The 18,310-nt window shown below is 39.6% G+C and overlaps 2 protein-coding genes across 4 annotated transcripts in view; one reads left to right on the top strand and one right to left on the bottom strand.

Moving 5' to 3' along the window:
• Positions 1 to 8,706, bottom strand: part of LOC138021539 (uncharacterized) — a 22,607-nt gene extending 13,901 nt beyond the window's left edge. The window contains exons 1-2 of one of the 2 annotated variants that reach the window (XM_068868433.1): positions 8,489 to 8,706; positions 1 to 337 (exon numbers count right to left, since the gene is read on the bottom strand). The exon at positions 1 to 337 is cut by the window's left edge and continues 516 nt beyond it. In XM_068868433.1, coding sequence (XP_068724534.1) covers positions 1 to 256 — 256 coding nt within the window. In that variant the 5' untranslated portion in view covers positions 257 to 337; positions 8,489 to 8,706. The remainder of the gene's footprint in view (positions 338 to 8,488) is intronic. The other variant, XM_068868434.1, reaches the window with a different exon arrangement.
• Positions 8,707 to 8,792: 86 nt separating this feature from the next.
• Positions 8,793 to 18,310, top strand: LOC138021541 (CBY1-interacting BAR domain-containing protein 1-like). Of its 2 annotated transcripts, XM_068868439.1 has the most exons (7): positions 8,793 to 8,950; positions 9,619 to 9,853; positions 11,078 to 11,248; positions 13,658 to 13,744; positions 15,511 to 15,615; positions 15,734 to 15,847; positions 17,065 to 18,310. In XM_068868439.1, the coding sequence occupies exons 1-7, from the start codon at positions 8,883 to 8,885 to the stop codon at positions 17,251 to 17,253; spliced, it is 969 nt and encodes a 322-aa protein (XP_068724540.1). In that variant the 5' UTR covers positions 8,793 to 8,882; the 3' UTR covers positions 17,254 to 18,310. The 2 variants fall into 2 exon arrangements, with proteins under 2 accessions (XP_068724540.1, XP_068724541.1); XM_068868440.1 differs by lacking the exon at positions 13,658 to 13,744 and having other exon boundaries at positions 15,505 to 15,615.

Genomic DNA, 18,310 nt, shown 5'->3' with positions numbered 1-18,310 from the left:
GAGGGTTTGGTGGAGGGGGAGGGGGAGGGATGTCAAAATCATCGTCAGCAAATGAAGAGGGAGTGGGCCTCTTGGGTGGTGGAGGAGGGGGATACTCATCAAAATCCCCAGACGGAGGAGGTCTCGGTGGTCCAACAAATTCACCTCTCCAGGGTGGCGGCGTGTCATACCAGCCCCTTTGGGGACCAGGAGGAGGTGGCTGAGATGACGGGAAACCATGACTCATCCATGAGGGAGGACCTCCTCTTCTTTTCATTAGAAAAATGGAGATGTAAACAAGTAAAATCCCTGCAAAGTGATATTGACAATGAGAGTCTGTTCCAGTCAATGAAAGTGCCTATAAAGTAAAAAATGATGATTTGTTCAAAAATTGATGACACGTCACAAACTGTACAATGACTGTAACAAATCCCAAAACTGAGAACATCTCATAAAATATTGGAGTAATGATTTTCAAACTTGGCACCTGGGTAATATACCTCAGAAAAGGCAAAAAGTGATGCCCATTCAGATGTTGCCTCTGCAACATTTGTTTCCAGTATCTCTCTGAAAATACCATGTAGCACAGAAGTAGGTTGATACATGTACATTAAAAGGCTGATTTCGATATATTAAAATTCAGTCCTAAACAAAAGACATCATCTCGAGGTTCTGAGGAATAAATATAAGGATTTGTATGAGACTGGTTTTATTCCCCAGAGCCTCGAGATGATGCCTATTGTTTAGGACTGAATTTTAATACATCGAAAGTGGTCTATTTGAGTGACAACTTGCCAAGTACAGAACAAAACAAGTAAATGACTGTTTCTGCAGCCAGTTGACCTCTGCATGGCTCATTCACAACAACAGATACAATGTAATGTAACAATGAAAATCACTCAATGTTTAAAAATAAATTTGACAGGTCACCCGCTATAAGGGAAGTTTGTTTTTGGAACAGGTTTTCGGATCAGGAATAAAGTGGATCTATTGCATGCAGCGTTATGTCTATTTAAGATTTTGCAGGATCTAGTATGTACCTCGCCTCCTTTGCAGCCATTTTTTGTGTGGGACCAATACAAAAGACGGCTGCAAAGGAGGCTAGAATGTAGCATGACTTTCAAGTGAACGAAGTGTGGCAAGGGAGGGTGAAACAATGGTGTAGCAACACAAAAAACTTGTGAAAGGGTAAGTGAAAATTGGTATCCAGCTGCAAAGGTTCAAAATTAACAGTATTGTGAATACTGCGGCCAGTGACCTCCACCTCTAGGTAGCTAACAAGAAGACCATGAAACTATCAATTAAAAACCAAACAAACGGTCCTTCACAATTTTGTTACATGGATTTTGTTTTCTCATTGAGCCTCTTTTGTTGTGTTCGTCTATTTTTCGGCTATGGTTCGCTATTCGATTGTGCACGATTCACCTGCATGTTTTCTTAAAAGAAAAAAACAATTACATCAGCGGGTGATGCTCATACAAAGAACAGCTGAGAGAAACTAAGAAATTTCGGCCATTTCCAACATACCACTGCTGGAATTTAGTTTTTTCAGAGATCTTCTCAGTTTTGTATTATTTTGTTACCATCATTGTCAAGTTCATGACATCATCAATTTTTGAACAAAAAGTTGAATATCTCTGGAACAAGAGAAGGTTATCGAAAATAGAAAACACCATTCTTCATCATTTTGAAAGGTCTTTAAAATAAGCAAAGGATATTTTTTACTTCATTGGAACTTTAAGCTGCCAGTACACAACTGTACAATTTGGAAAATAGTAAACAGTCAAATTATTTAAGAACCACTGATTGCAAAATTTTCCATTCAATCTATAAATTTTCAGGGTTCGAGACTAACTTTTCAGCTGACTAGCCTAGTGGCTAATATCAGGTCTGATTTCATTAGCCAAATCTAAATTTGCACTAGCCAATCTGGTCATTCGCAGTTTCATTGATTTGTAAAAACTATTCAATCTCGACCCCAGAGAAACTGTTACACAGAGTACAGTGTTCGGCACTTACTTTCTAACACTAATTTGCGCCTTGGGCAACCAGTTTTATTTTTTTTGGTTGCCCATGTTTTTTTTTTTTTTTGCGGTTGCCCACCTTCTAAAGACCTGTTTTCCATTAAAACTTAAAGGAGGCTTGTAAAAATGTCAATTATGAGTAAAACATGTAAAATGGGTTGGACAGACCAATGCGACTCCTGCTGTGTCCATTGCGGATCTAATACAACATGTGTAGAATCTTACTAAGTCCGATGTAGGGACCCTAGCACGTTTAAGCTGTCTAAGAAAATAAAGTTGTTTAGACGCTTTTTTGTGTAAGTTCCAAGAAAGGTTGTTTGTAATAGTCACTCCAAGTAGTTTGGCATTCTGAACTACTTCAAGTTCTTGGCCGTTAATGAATAAAGGTGGTAGATCAGCATTGTTCTTAGAGAATGATATACGAATTTCCTTACACCTGTCGATGTTCAATTGAAACCTGTTATCTACAGTCCAGTCCGCCAAAAAATCGACATATTCTTGAGCACTACTTGACTGACCTTTGGGGATGAATTCGGAAACTGTTCACTGTCGTCTACGTACTTCCATAATAATGCGTCAAGAATGGACAAGTCGTTGATGATGATGACGAAGAGCCATGGGCCCAGTTTGGTACCCTGAGGAACATCAGAGGGCACCAAACCCCATTCAGATACACATCCTTTGGCAAGTTTTGTTCTTTGCTGGCGGTTCGTAAGGAAATCGATAATCCAATTGATGATGGACTGCGGCAAGTTCAAAGTACTTAGCTTAGTGGTAAGAATCTTATGATCAATCAGGTCAAAGGCTTTCCTTTAAACAAATAAGATAGTTCTAACAGAAGAGCCATTGCCATCTGTAGTGTTCGTCCAGCAATGAATCATTTCCAGCAAAGCTAGGGTTGCAGAGGATTTCGGTCAGCGCCACATTGACGGTCGTCTAAAACTCGTAGAGCAGAGGGCTTGACATAATTACGTAGTAACGACTAAATCCTCAGCCAGTTTAGAAAGACATGGTGTAAGGGAAATAGGTCTCAGATCCAGTCTTTAACTAGTTTCCTTTTAGGAATTGGTGTGACATCAGCAAGTTTCCACATGCTGGGTAGGCGATGTTCCTTGAAGGAGGCATTTAGGACTTTAGTGATAGGATACGCAAGAAACACTGCGTATTCCTTGAAAAGCCAGTGAGGGATTCCATCAGGGCCACAGGCTTTGGTTGAATCCAGCTTGCACAACAATTGATAAACCTGATGTTTGGGTAAGGGTATTGGCACACGAGGGTCGTCTAACCGGTATTCTTCTAAGGGTTCTAGGAGTGCGCTGTTGCGTGAATTTGCAAGGTCTTCCGGAGGTAGTAGATCATTAAGTTCAGGTACGTTAATCCAGTTACGCAAGTCGCCTGAGTGTAAGAGTGAGCCACTCAACCGCTTTACTTCGTTCTGATTTGATTTGCAGAGTTTTGCAATTGACGGTGCTTCTATAAAATTTGTACTGAATGGAGTTGGGGCAAAAGTCATGGAAGGCTCTTTGTCTCTTGATAATCGTTGACTTGAGCTCTGGAGTCATCCAGGGGTAGTCTTTGGTGTTCAGGCGCACTCTTTTAAAGGGCATAATGATGTCTAGAACGGTTAGTATAGCCTCCCTGAGAGCCCTTTCGAGATCATCACAAGTCTTAAGAGATGGTTACACTTGCAAAAGTGGCCAGTGAAGGGAACTCAGGTAACGGCCGAGTTCAGCTTTACGGCTAGGAAATAGGTCTCTCTTTAATATATACTTCAAGTTGATTTCGGAGTCTTGGCTATAGCTCTCTGGTTTACAAGTACTGTTGCATGATCAGACTAGCCAAAGTGGCTGGATCGTTGTAGAATGCCTGGAGATTTGTAATGATCAAGTCAAATGTAGCGTCATTTCTTGTAGGTGCCTTAACAATTTGCTTCAACCAGAAATGGTTTATCAGGCTGTTAGTATTGAAGCGATTAAAATCACCACAAATGACGAGAATGCAACTGGGAAATCGGGCCTCCACCATGGTTACAAAAATTTGGTTTTATCAACGGAGTTGATGATGTAAATTGGCCACCGTACAGAGATTCTAAAAGCTGGAGACTTGAGCTCCACCATGGTTAAACAAACATTCTCGTAAACTGTTATCATTCGCAGTAGATTGCCTCGGGTGGTAAACCACCAGCAGAACAATGCAGGAAAATCCTCTAGGGAGACGTTTAGGCTTCAGGTGAACCCACAAAATTTCGTCTTGGTCACAACATTTAATGTCGACCAGAAGCTGGTACTTCAAACCGATGTTGTCTCTGATATAAAGACACACTCCACCATGCGAGTCAGTTTGCCTGTCACAACAAATGATAGTGTAGTCGGGGATATGAATGACGCTGTCAGGAATCTCGTTCCTCAGCCAAGTTTCCGTTATGCGCGCTAGGTCGACATCATTTCGGTTGATAAATTCCAAGAGACATGTATCACACGTGTGACCATAATTTGAGGAACGTAACATTCTTTGACGGATTGTTGATGGTTTGCAGGAATGTGGTCCTTTGTATTAGTACTTCTTGAGGTGTCATTTTTAATATTTAAGTAGTTCTCAGTGAGATTATGCAAATTCTGCCCAGTTTGAGAATCTTGAAAAGTTCTAAAATCCAAGGGAAAATTTCGAATAAAGTCAGCAACATTAGGTACAGTGCTTTCTAATGCAGATCTTTAGAGAGAAAATGACGTTTTGAGCTTCCTCAAGCTGGCTCTACATCCCCTTCTGGTAGACTTGATATCTCAAGTTGTGAACGCCATAGGTTTGAGCTTATCGTAGTTCTCGTATGGGAAGAAGATATTGCCACCAGAATTGATCTTGAATATGCCAGTACCATTGATATTAATAGTAATAATAATAACAATCAGAGGATATGATAGGCACAAAAAGGCTAGAAAAACTAAAAAGTAGGGAGCACCAAATAAACGTGTGCTGCCTGTGAGGTGCTCTTTAATTAAGGCACTAAATATTTGTAACAGGAAATCAGCAGAAGCAAACTGACCGACATGTACAAAAGGCAGGTGAAATCGCAGTTGTAAGCATGCTGCTTTCGCGCCAAATTTTCAGTTGTTGATGTCATATCTTGATGTCAGAGCCCACATGGGCTGTTCCATTTCAGACTTCACTGTTCAATTTCACATTTGTATTTTTGGCGGTTCAGAGAAGTATTCCATGTCACGTAAGGGGTTAAATCATTTGTTGTTGACCCAAACCATTTGTTTTTTCCTCCACTTCACTTCACATTAGGGCAAACCATTTTTCCTTTGCATAAACCATTTGATTTTATGTCAATTCGTTTGTTAGTGGACAGGAGGGGATATGGAATGAAAGCAAGTTCGACTAACCAAGCACAGCCTTGCATGGCTGAATGGGACAGGGAAAGAGGTGGAGGAATTATGGGCATATGATAACCAAGTCATCATCAGCAATGAGCAGGTGGGCTCTGTCCTATAACCTGAGGTGATAGTTAACTGAAAATAAACACACTACATCTGGATTGCACCAAGAAGACAAGTTTTCTCACAACGAATCTACTCCTGGAAGGAAAGATCGCCACAAGAACGATGAATGTTCATTGCTCACCATCCTCAAGCAGTTCACAGTATTTTCACCACCAGAACATCCAACCTGCCTTAGTAACATTGGCAGTAAAGATCTTGTCACTGTTGAAATTCAAGTCTCCCTGATAAATGCCAAAGAGCTTGATCGCCAACAAAATTTGTTGCCGAGCAAAGGTTGCTAAGCATCTCTCAACAGCAGCAAGATAAATCATCAGAAGTGAGATTCTGGGACACAATGAACAAGAATAAAAGTCCAACTATTGATAACTTGTATCAAGTTATAAAGAGCAGCCAAGAGAAGAACAATGATCTGCAATAGGTTTCAGCTTTTAGCAGCAGGTTTAATTTTTCACCCACAATTGAACAACTAACACAGTCAGCACAACGTATGTCTAAGGTGGGTTTTCATTCAGTACTCAAATTTTAGGACCTTTTGGGCAGGAATTAAAAATTAAGTAAATTTTCATAAAGCTAAATGTGACATCATACCTTAGTTTGAATGTATTCTGCAACCTAATCGAAATATATTCGCTGGAATTAGGCAGGAGGCAACTTATGTCGTATTCCGAGGTGCAAATATAAAGCCCACGGCTTAGTATCTAACTTATTTTGCAAAGTTAATACCATGATCACGCCATTTTCAATGTCATTTTGATGTCATTTTCAGGCTGATGATGGCAAAAACATTTTGGTATTAACAAGCGTGCACTTTCCTTTTCAGTACTTCAAATTACCTTCAAAATTCATGTTAATTGTGTCACCAACTTTTACCAAGAAATTCCTCATAACTTTCAAATTCTGTGAAAGACCTCTTGTCTAAGGTTGTGTTCTATTGGGATCAACCGTTTTTAGTTGGTTGGGTTGGTTGGGTTTTTTCGTGTTCTATTGGGAAAAAACCGTTTTCGGTTGGTTTGGTTGATCAACTTTTTCAACCCGCATCAAACTATTGTAGGTAGAAACGGTTGAAAAATCACTGACAGCAACCGCTGTCGTTTACGTGGGCCATTTAAAGTCGGCCGCGGGCTCCTGCCATGTTGGTTTAGGGCCTCAACTTGTCAATGCTGAGAAGTCTGGTGATAACTATTCCAAGGAGTTAACACGTTTCAACCGAAAACGGTTGGAAAAGTGTTCTATTGGGAAACCTCAACCGCTTCAACCGAAATTGGTTGCGGTTGAAACAGTTGATCCCAATAGAACACGACCTAAGAGGTGTCCCTGAGGGCACCAGGGGAGTTAATAGTTGAGTTGAGGTTTGTTTTAGATTTCACTCAGCCAGTTAAGTTCATTCCCCTGAAATAGAACTGACAACAGATTTTCGCTCACACTTTGCCTATTGGTTGTTCATCATAAGGGGATTTAAAGTTTGTAATAAAAAAGAGCGGTCCCCACATTTGTTTAGGAGCAGGAGCATCTTGAAATACCCCATAATTCTTCAAAATATGAGCTTCAGAATCGTTATTATTTGAATCGGTCATGCCATGTCTTGTGAGAGGAGAAAAAAATAGAGAGAAAGCAAAACAAGAAAGATAACTATAGATATACTGTATCAATTTCAAGGAATAATTAAATACATGTTTCATCATAAAAACACTCATTTCCAGTCAACCCTGATTCAACTTGTTACTAGCATGCAGCCATCTCGAGGCCCCCATATCTGTTCAATAAGTTCACGTTTCCGCTGATTATTTATTTTTCTGAAATAGAAATTTGTTTATATTCCTGTCATTGAAAGAGGGTGATTGCTAGTCTCAGAAAAAGAGAGAAAAACTATAGGTCACCATACTCGTTTACGAGAAAATGACGATTTATCTCTCTCACGACCCAAGCCGTAAAGAAAACTCCGCCATGCGCTAATGACGCAATAAATCGTGCGCAGTAAGGATGCACAATGCAATACAGGGGAATGACCTTAATTTGTCCACCACATTTCACCAAGATTTGCTACCTTTAAGATGTTTTTTGCTGTTGACCCTGACTGAATTTAGTTAATTCTCTTTGATAAGCTGGATTATTCTAGGTTGGAGACAGTCTGCCCCATGTACATGTATCATCCCTTTCTTCCGCAGTCTATTCCTTTAGATAGGAAATGTTTGAGTAGCAGTGACATGTTCATATGGAGGGTCATTTGATGTCACTTTGGCCAACTTTTCAGTGGCCAATTGGGCATCATCTTCCACAAGAAGCAGGGATCAGTCAAGTGCCTGGAGTTTTTCAAACACTGATTTCTTGTGATGATTCCGCGCATCAAAATATTCAACAAATGTTCTCAATATGGGCTTCCTAGCCTTGGCAAAAATAATTACACTAACATGGTCCGTTTTTTCCAAGCTCTTAGCACAGTACACGCTTCCAAAAATATTCGGAACATTTGTCAGGAATACGTTTTGAATACTGTCGTTTCTAGTTGAGATCTTGACCACTCTGCTGCTCAAGAGATTTCAAGTCAAGTTGATCAAAGTCTCCTGCAATAATCAGCCTAGCATTCGGTGAAGTAGAAAGAATACGTTCGCAAGAGTTGATCAGAAAATCATTAAAGGCGACTTAATTCATTGTAATCAAACGTAGGTGGACGATACGCGGAGGAAAAATAAACTGTGATTTACGTTTCCAGTGATCCAGTATTATCTTAGCCGGGTTTTGAACAACTGGGCCTAGACGAACAATTTTGTGATAACACAAATCGTTGCTAATAAAGTACCGGTAAAAATTAAATACTACTGTAAGCTTAGCTAGCGTTAACCGCTCAGCATCAGAAAAGAGTTCGAGTTCTCCTGTCTCGGAGGTTTGTTGAAAGCAGCCTCTTGAGCAAAGTTAAACAGGAATATTTGGAAAAATCTAGAATTTTGACAGAAATCCCAAGCAAGGCAACAAATCACATAAGCTTACCTGTAGCTAAGTAGTTGACGCGATTGAGCACGTGCAGGTGTGCAAATGAAAGCCAAGGATGAAATTTTAAAATTGCCTGAATTCCACGTCGCTAAACACGAAATGTTTAAACTTAGGTTAAACGTGCTCAGTGATCTTATCAATGACTGAATGAAAGTATTGGCATTTAAACACCGCGTTTAGCTTGTAAACACCTTCCACAACTATCCACAAAGAAATGGCGGACAGGCGAGAAGGCGAGCAGTGCGCATGTGTAAACTAGACAAACTTTCCCCTCAAGGGTACTGTGAGTCGCAATCGACTTTTTACCCAATTGGCCTTTTTCCAATCATGCCGAATTGAAACGATTCCAATACTAGCTGCTATCTGGTAGTGCGAAAACCGCGTTATAGAAATGAAGAAGTCCTCATCGATTTTGAGTGATGCTAGTCCAAGCGAGACCAGGAGTGAGACTAAAGCAAGGTATGCCAATAACCTTTCCAAGGACTAGTCATGAAAGTTTCAAAAATTATTAAAGTTAATGTAAGTAATGCAGGGTGTAAACTGGCAGCAGGTTTGGGTTGCAGGTCATTGTTTCATCATAGCTGAACCAACCCAGACCTTTACTAATGTTAACATTGCGCCTAAAAAGTAATGTTTAAGGCTAATGTAGGTTAGCACTTTTGTGAAGGGGGGTTGTTTTAGTTATGAGTCAATGACCTGCAACCCTAATAACCTGCAGTTGACACCCTCCGTGGAAGTAAAGTGATTCTCTGGCCAGTAATTCAGCACTGTCGAAGCAAAGCTAAAATTCCATGAAACTTGTGCCAGAAAATGCTTAAATGTTAATTTCAACAAACGTTTAACTTTTCAAGCCACATACATTTTCAAAATTCTCCAAACTTAAATACGGGCCTTTCTGCAGGTACCGGAAAGCATTGTGGTTTGGGTCACTTGGTGACTTGGTTTTTGTTTTCTGTCTTTTGTTTCTTCTGTTTTACGTAACTTCTGCTCTGGTACTGCAGAAGCTGCCTTAATTACACTGAATACGGTAGCATCATATCAAACGTAACGTTTAATTGTCAACAATAATCTGGCTGCAGCGTGATCCTTAACTTTCATAATATTTTTTTTATATATATTATTTCAAGGGACCATGAAATGAGGGTAATATCTGAGCGAATCAATTGTACAGAGAGGCATTTCAGTGCCCTGTTGAAGGATTTCACAGCATTCAGTACCAGCTTGATATCTCTGCAAGACAAAGGGATGAAGATATCAAAGAGTTTGGATATGTATTCTGATCAGGAGTATCCGTCATTGAAAGCAAGTTTGGCCAGTGTCAGTGAAAACATAGCTGCAATACAAGATTTGCTAGGAGCACAGGTAATAGGACTTGATGTCCCTCACCTGCTAATATACAACGGTAATTATGTAAACTCATAGATACCAAGTCTCCAGCTTTTGAACTCCAGCTCTCCAGCAGAGCAAGGGAAATCACCAGCAGAACTTGTCAGTCAAATAAATTTTAGAGTATATATCAAACCAATTATTGTTCCACAAATGGAAAACATTACAGGTCTTGATCCAAGAAAACTTGAAATCAACGAGAAATCAGCGAGAAATGTGGACCGCGGAGCCCTTCTCTTCTCCTCTTTCCTGTTCATGTAAATTTGTCATTTAATGTAACATGAGTAAAATGTGTCTCACTCATTAAGTAATCTCAGAATGCAGGAAAAGTGTTCTAGGTGAACTCAGATTTTAAATTTTCCCGGGGGAGCATGCCCACAGACCTCCCTGGAAGGCTCATGTCTTCGGCACTCACTCAATTTTTCCAGTTAGCCTCTTCCTGAAACTTGGCATCTAGCTATGTATTAGCTGATAGCTCCTTTAGTAAAGTAAGGGACCCCCCCCTTACTTTTTTTGTCTTAATATTTGTGAAAGTTAGTTTTATTACTCACATGCATTTGTTTTGTTGCCCATTATAATATTAAATATAGTTTAGAACTATGTCTATTTTTCAAATGTTATGACCAGTGCCTTTCAAAAGTGTGCCAACTCTAAGATGGATGAAAATCAGCCAATCACGATGCTGGGTGTTACCAACTCTCTTGCAACTCTCTTGTTTTATCTGTTGATAAGGCCATCCCCTTTTTTTTCTCCGTTTTGCGTCGAATGCGTTTCCTGATATCGGGTCGGTCGGTCGGATTAAAAAAAAAAAGCCTAAAAAAAAGTCATAAGTATTCTCAGAATCGCAGCCCTGGTACCCCAGCATAATAGCTCTGGAGCCAGGAAAACAACAAGACATGAACCCAAAATCAATATGGCGGAAAAGTTGGTGAAGGTTGTTGCAAAATTAAGACAGCGTGGGGAAAAGGATCAATCACCGAAACTCCTATGCTACATAAAATGGCTTAAAAACGTCGTTAGTTTTTTTTTTTTAATTTGTTTTGAAAATGCCAAAAATTTGGGTCGGTCGGACGACACGAAACAGAGAAAAAAAAGGGGATCGCCTAATTTGACAGCATTGAAAAAACTGAAGCCACGGATCAAAGTCTGTTTGTCCATGTGGGGCATAATGATGTTTGGAAACTTTTTTTTTTACCACAGGCAGACTACATGCAAGCAAAGGTTTTGCCACCTCTGGCTTTAAATTCTACAAATTGTAAACATGCTAGAGATTATGTGAAAGAACTGAATGCTGCAAGGGACAAGCAATCTCTAAAGCAAAAGGCACTGGACAAACTTAAAACAAAAGATGCAAAAAACAAGGGAAAGATTGTATCCTTATCAATAAATTAGAAATTATTTGGCCCAGAAAAAGCTTGAATACAGTATATCTTACATTGCACAAGAGAAAAAAACAATATGCTGTAATAGCACCATGGATAGTTACAAAATATATAACCCCCCCCCCCAACATGAGTAACTGGGGTGGACCATAAAAAATTCCTGCAGAGCAAAAGATGAGGAAAAAAATCATGTGCCGTGGGCCAAGGGGAAAAAAAATCGAGCAAGCCTTTCTACTCGTAGGATCCTGTTTATAGACCAAAATGAAAAACTCATCTGTAATTTTTGTCATTTAATTTCAACAAACAAAAATGCTTTGTAATTTGTATATAATAATTTACCTCTTTGTGTTTCATATCACAAATATCATAAATGCATCATTTCCATCTCTCAGTTGTATCAAAACATAAATTTGAACCATTTCATTGAATGTGGTATAAAATTAAATATAACATTCATGTCATAAAAATACCATTTTTAAAACATCTCTTGTATTAAAATATAACTTTCAGCTATTTTCAACATATCTGATATCTATCAATTATAAATAAACAGCAACTATAAAATAATTAATAGTGTTCATAGTCTTGAATAAATACAACTATGAAGGACAAATGGTTGAGTCAGAGCTCTCAAGTCTCACACATTGAGCACGAGTATCAAGCATTTTGATGCAATCTCGCGCTCTCACGCCAACACAAGCATTTCTCATCCATTGGCACTTTTCTCATAGGTAACTACCTTTTAAGCTTTCAGAAGTGCACATGAATTCCGAATTTGTTCCTTCACTGGCACTGAACTTTGGCCAACGTTCAATCTGTTCGTGTACAACCAATTTTCTTGTTTGTTCAGGACTTTCACCTGTTAATATATGTCTATAGGCCGATATATTAGCTCAGGCTGACCATAATAACATGGGCTCTCTTAGCAAGCAGAATTAAAAAACCAAAATCACAGACTCGAGGGTGCATTTCCAGCAATTTGATTTTAGAAGTGCAAATTTCAAAAATTTTCCAGGGAAGCATGCCCGGACCCCCCTAGGATTTTTTGGCGCCTCTGGCCAGCACAAGAAACAGAGGCCACTTGTGGCTTTGGTGCCATCTCCAGCAAGCATCTCACTCTTTGGAAACTTTAAGACTTGAGATCTCTGTAGATTGGATGTACTTAAACTCATTAATCTAAACAAAAACAACCAAAAAGTGCCAGATCTGAGAGTGCCCACTATACTCTTGGATCACTCTGCCACAAGGGGGATTCTGGCAGATATTAATTCCCAGTTACCCCCAGAGATCACGCTTGAAGGACACAGGTAAGCAGTACTATGGTCACCACTCTAGTGTTGATACTGTAAACACACTTTTAAAATGTGCAAAGAGCAAATCATAGACTGGAGGGGGGGGGGGGGGGGGGGCACAGCTACACCACATATGGCCTTATGCTCTGTCAAGCTACATTTATGTCAAGGCTTTGTTACTGTAAGAGGGTGGAAGGAATTGGCTACTTGTTTACTTTAGAACACAGTTGCATTTTAAATACTGAAATAGCTGAAAAGAATTTCTCATTTATTTAATTATTTTATTTTTGTAACCCAATGTATAACACTGAAATAGACTAAATGCAACTTGTATCAGCCTGGAGAGAAAGCACTTCTTGAGGTACACATATCATTTTCCATTCCATTCTTGTATAGGCATACCTCCTGAAATGCTCATTTTTGGAAATACTTTAATAAATATGACGACTGAAAACCAATGGAAAAAAAAATTGTACACAACCTTAAGGTGTTTAAAAAAATTCTTGCACAGCCCAAAGGCAAAAAAAAAATCTTAACAAGACAAAATCGCCCAAACCCCCCCCCCCCCCTCCCTCAAAAATAAATGGTCCCTCCCTAAGACAAGATTTGCCTTGTGCTCAGGTAATGCTTATGAACATCTATTAAACTATAAAATAATTCAAGTCAATCCTATTCTGAGATGCAGTTTAAACCTGGATATCCAGCAAAATGTCTTAAAATCCATAAATTGCTCAGAGCGTTACGATGGGTGGATTTCCGAAGTAAAATATGAGGCCAGCACCATGCATGCTATGAAATGGTATGCGATTTGCAAAACTCTAAACATACAACACTGTGACTCATTTCTTTGTCTTAGTCTTGATATGAGGGTTCAAATCTGTGACCCCATCTGTGCACAACTCTATTCCAGAGAATTACATGTATTTTTGTTACTCATCATGACTGGTACTAACTGCAAACAGTAAAAACTTGACTTGTTTCCTTTCAATTCTTTTTAACTGCCACAACTTCAGGAGCATAGCCTAATATCACACATTTTTCTTTGAAAAGAAACATAACTGGTTCATTTTATTAAAGTCTTATTCCTTGACTTGAGGTCTTATTAGTTGCAGGTGGGTCTTTTAAGAAGCATTGTCTGGATAAGGAAACAATGGTACCATTTTTCAAGAGATGTGATTAACCCATTGACTCCTGTGGGTTCCCCATTGATGAGTAAAATCGTCTGGCGTTAGACAGAGTAAAATACTAAGCCTTGCCAGTTCTAGGCCGGTTTAAGGGTCAAAGGGTTACTGGGGACATAGTTTTCCAGTGAGTGATTAACCCAATGACTCATGGGGGTTCCCCGTTGACGAGTAAAATTGTCTGGCGTTAGACAGAGTAAAATACTCTGCCGTTAGACAGAGTAAAATACTAATAGTCTGGCTGGTTTAGGCGGGTTTTATAGGCATCAAAGGGTTAAACTTCAACACCATAGATCTTACCACCCCCAGCAGGAAATCTATGCCCTACTTTTTGCAAAAAAAACATTGTGGTGAGCCATGGACGTCCCACATCATTAATGTTATGTTGAGAAAGAGGCTGCAGTTTTATCATCATTAGCTGCAAAGACAAATTATTAAAAAGGCTGAAAGGGTTGTTAATCACACCTTTTGGGAACCATGAAGAAATCAGGAGTATCACTACAGTAACTGCAATCTGGAAAAAATGCCAATGTGAGCCTGCTACCTATTTCTCAAGCTGGGTGGAAATTCCAAAGTATAGAGGGAGACCTAGGCCTCAAACCACCAAACCTGCAGAGCTTGACTGTCTGTGCATGCTTGTAAATGTTTACAGGTTATGCACAGTAAAATACCAGAACAGTCCACTAGAAAGGTTTTTTTTTTACAATAATTATTATTACACACTACAGACCCCTAAAGTGTTGGTGCAACTTTCATGAACATCTCTGAACCCCCCTTTACTTCAGAGGGGTTACTGATATCCAGTTATGGCTGTGGAGTAACCTTCCCTTTTTTATTATCTATGGTATATTGTTGTGTCATAGTGGCTTCAATTAGCTACAGTTTTCAATTGAAAATATTTTCTATTAGTTGAGGGATTGATATCAGCAGTTATTAAAAACTGGATCATTGGATAATGCAATTTGAGAGTTTTGATTGGCCAAGCCATCATGGGTTATGAGTCATAATACCATGATCTACAAACACTGCAAGCATATGCGTGATTTTTGAGCCTTTTTACTTTTATTGTAGTCTAGTTTTCTATATTTTGGGGGCATTTTTAATAAAACAATTATTCCAGTCGCGCTTGTTGGATATGAGATGGTTATAGCCAACTCGGTTCTACGCGCCTCGTTGGCTGTCTATCATCTCATATCCAAAATAATTGCGCGCTCGTGGAATAATTGTTAATTAGTATCACCCAACTAGTGGACTAATGCAAATCCTGCATTTTGATTGGCTACCCTTCTAGAGGACTATTAGTAATAGCCTAGAGTAGCGGAAAACGTTTATTTTCTTTCATTTTATTCCCAAATTGAAATTTCTTCAACTTGCATTTGCTAACTTTATTATTGCCTTTTCTGTCCGACTAGTTGGGTGATACTAAAACAATTAGACCCTTGGTCCTCAAGGGCCACGGGTCAATAGCCCATTCATCTTTACTTCACGGGCTATTGACCCGTAGCCCGCAAGTCTAATTGTTAATTAGAACTCCAAGTCTGAGTTAGGGGCTAACCATAGCCAAACAGTAAGGAAGAAGTAAAGAAAACTATGTAGCAATGGATGCATGTTCACATCTAGTGTACTCTCCATTACGACCAGTTAAGGCTCGAGAAAGATGGGAGACTGGGGGGGGGGGGGGGGGGAGAGAGAGAGAGCCTGTCTTTCCAGCCCTCTCACTGTGAAGAGAAAGTTTAGTCCCAGGGTACCCAAAGTCTTATTCTCATCACCCTTTGCAGGTTGAGCAGGACCTTCAAAAGCTAGCAGCTGATGCCAGTAGAGCAAGACAGACTCTTGAGGACCAGATGGTTGAATTTGAGAGAAAAAAGATGGAGGACATCAAGGTGACAAATGTTAAAGTTCAAATGAAAAGCATGCAAACAAAAAATGACAAGAGGCGTCCAGCAGAACCCTTGCTTTAAAGTAAACCTGGTTAACTGTGCCTTTGTCCTTGTCTTTCAGACAGTGTTCAGCTGTTTCTTTCATGGTCAGATGTTGTTCCATGCCAAAGCGCTTGAACTATACACAGCTGCTTTTCAAAACTTATATTCCATGGATGAGGAGCAGGACCTAGAGGTTAGTAACTGGTGTAAAGAATTTCACTCAAAAGGGCCTCTTTTAATTAGCCTTTTTATTATGTTAAAACTCGGTGAAACTTAAGGTCACACACACAACAGTCCTGACAACCCAGTGAGGATGTATTAAAGAAATTTAGCGGGATGATTGATCCATGTTAGATTTTTTTGGCAATTATTTTTTTAAAAAAGCCATGTCTAGGCTTGAAAAAAATTGGAGATTCTTGTTTTTCAGGGTTCAACCCATTTCAGTCCTTCCCACCCATAAATATACTCGACAAAACATTGATTCCCTGGTAGTAGAGGTCTCTTTTCTTTTTGCGTTCGCTGGGCTGTCGAGTACGAAAAAAGAGACTTCTGCCATAGGTCGAAACTCACTTTCATACAAACGCCCTCCACGACCTTGGACGGCACTGTTCAAAGCGCATGTCCCATAATATGGTTGCTGACTGTGACTTGAACCTGCACAACATGTGATGTATCACGTGAGGATTCGGTCTCTAAGTAACCACCGCGCATGCTCAACACAGTGAGTTTCGACCCATGGCAGAGGTCTCTCTTTTTCGTTAATAGTCAGCCCAGCGAACGTAAAGGAAACGAGACCTCTGTTAGAAGGGAAATACTTCGAGTTCACTGACAAAGTTCTTGGTAGAGAAGATATAGCATTCTTTTTTGGTATCCATTATTACAAACATGGTTTCATAGTCATTTAAGTAAGACAAATATTACTTGTGACAACTTTCGCTTTAAGATCTGTGAATGTTTGAGTACAGTCTAGAAGAGGACATCTGGACTGTCATGCCTTACGAGAAAGCACTGGCATTTCTTTAACCTCTTCTTTTGCGATTGGCTATTGAATTTTTGGAATTACGACTGTTATACGAAGGTTAAAATTGTACGACTTCTCAGTAAAGAATGACGCGTAGAATTAATGTTACGAAGCTTTTGGAAAATGAAGGTTGATAACTTGTTCAAAAATTGTCTGATTCTGCAAGCAAATGCGAGCGTCAATGGTCAGGCCGGAATTTTACAGAAGCCCGTAAACCAATCAAAACACGAAGCGAAACGAACTATCCATGCCGAGCGCAACCAAGCGTGCGAACACGCAAAAGCTGGGTCAAGGGCGGAAAAAGTGGCACCTAGGGTTACTTCACACCACCTGTCCTCTAGTTCGAGCAATAACAGCATTATGAACGATTGTATTTCAATTTTTCTCAGGCGTTTCAAAACGACCTGCATTCCACTCAGACACCTTCAAGACAAAGTGTTGGACAGAATGGTACCCTGACTTCAATCAACCGATTTGGCTCTCAAGGGTCCCTGGGATCGCAAATGTCACTTAACAACCCTGGTGGAAGCGAAAGAGACGCTGACGAGGACGATAGTGATATAAGCGATTTTGAATGATGGTCCCCGAAATTTTCTCTTGATATTTTGTATTGGTGTTGAATCGATCCATGTTTACATTGCGAACTAACAAGTCCCTTGTTTGAGAGAGCTTTTGTTATAAAGCCGCAGGCCATCTTACCGAGATGTAAGAAGGCCTCGAGTCGAAATGAAATGTTAAATTTGAGAGGAAGCTCTGGAATGTACGAAATCATTTGTAGTAGCTGCAATCTTCCCTGGACAGATTGAGTTCGTGTTATTGTTATTTTCGAGATCATAATTCAACAGGAGGAGCCCATGAGTAGGAGCCTCCATATGCACTTTATCGTTGATATGCACTTTATCGTTTACATCAATTTGCACAATTTGCCTACATTGTAGACTGTTCACAGTCCCCTATTTTTCCGTTTGATCGTGGGGCTCGAGAACAAACTGCCGCAGGGGGTAGTGAAGTGGAGAGGTTTTTTTTTTTTTCCCGCCGAAACCTCTCCACTCCCCCCACCCACTCGGTAGTTATGTCGCTCTCCCCAGTTCGTGCTCGCTGTTTAAAAACAAAGATGGCGGCAGTTTGTGCTCGATCCCGACGATCAAACGGAAAAATAGGGGACTTTGAACGGTCTACATTTACATTGTTTTTGCTATTTTTGTCTTCGTTTGATAATAACTTTATTCTCATTGGTCATTCTAAACAGTGCGTGCAGAGCCAGAGCCAAAAAACTCGTGGCGTTCTAAAAGTAGAAAGATACCCGCAAAGGTTGATTCACAGGGCTTGTATTTAATAGGCACGTTCCTACTCAAGAGCTCCTTCTTAAATGCTTTGTTAATAATATTCGTTATTTATTTTCCCTTTAAAGGGGATATTTTTGTATTTATTTTCTACCCGGAAAGACGTTTTTTACGTACTTTGTAATCAGTAACGCATTCCTGGACATGAATGTGTAATATTTATTACATCAGAAAGATATTTTTTCATTGTACTTTATATACAACCACAACAATGTTCACTTTCACCTTTCTTGTAAAAAAAAAAAACAATTTAAGTGCATTCGGCTTGTAAATAAACGGTTTGTTTTGAAAA

The sequence above is a fragment of the Montipora capricornis genome, chromosome 10 (assembly GCF_036669925.1).
Source record: "Montipora capricornis isolate CH-2021 chromosome 10, ASM3666992v2, whole genome shotgun sequence".
In the NCBI taxonomy this organism is placed as follows: domain Eukaryota; kingdom Metazoa; phylum Cnidaria; class Anthozoa; order Scleractinia; family Acroporidae; genus Montipora; species Montipora capricornis.
Note: the sequence above shows the minus strand (reverse complement) of the source record. Positions and strands in the feature narration are given on the sequence as shown.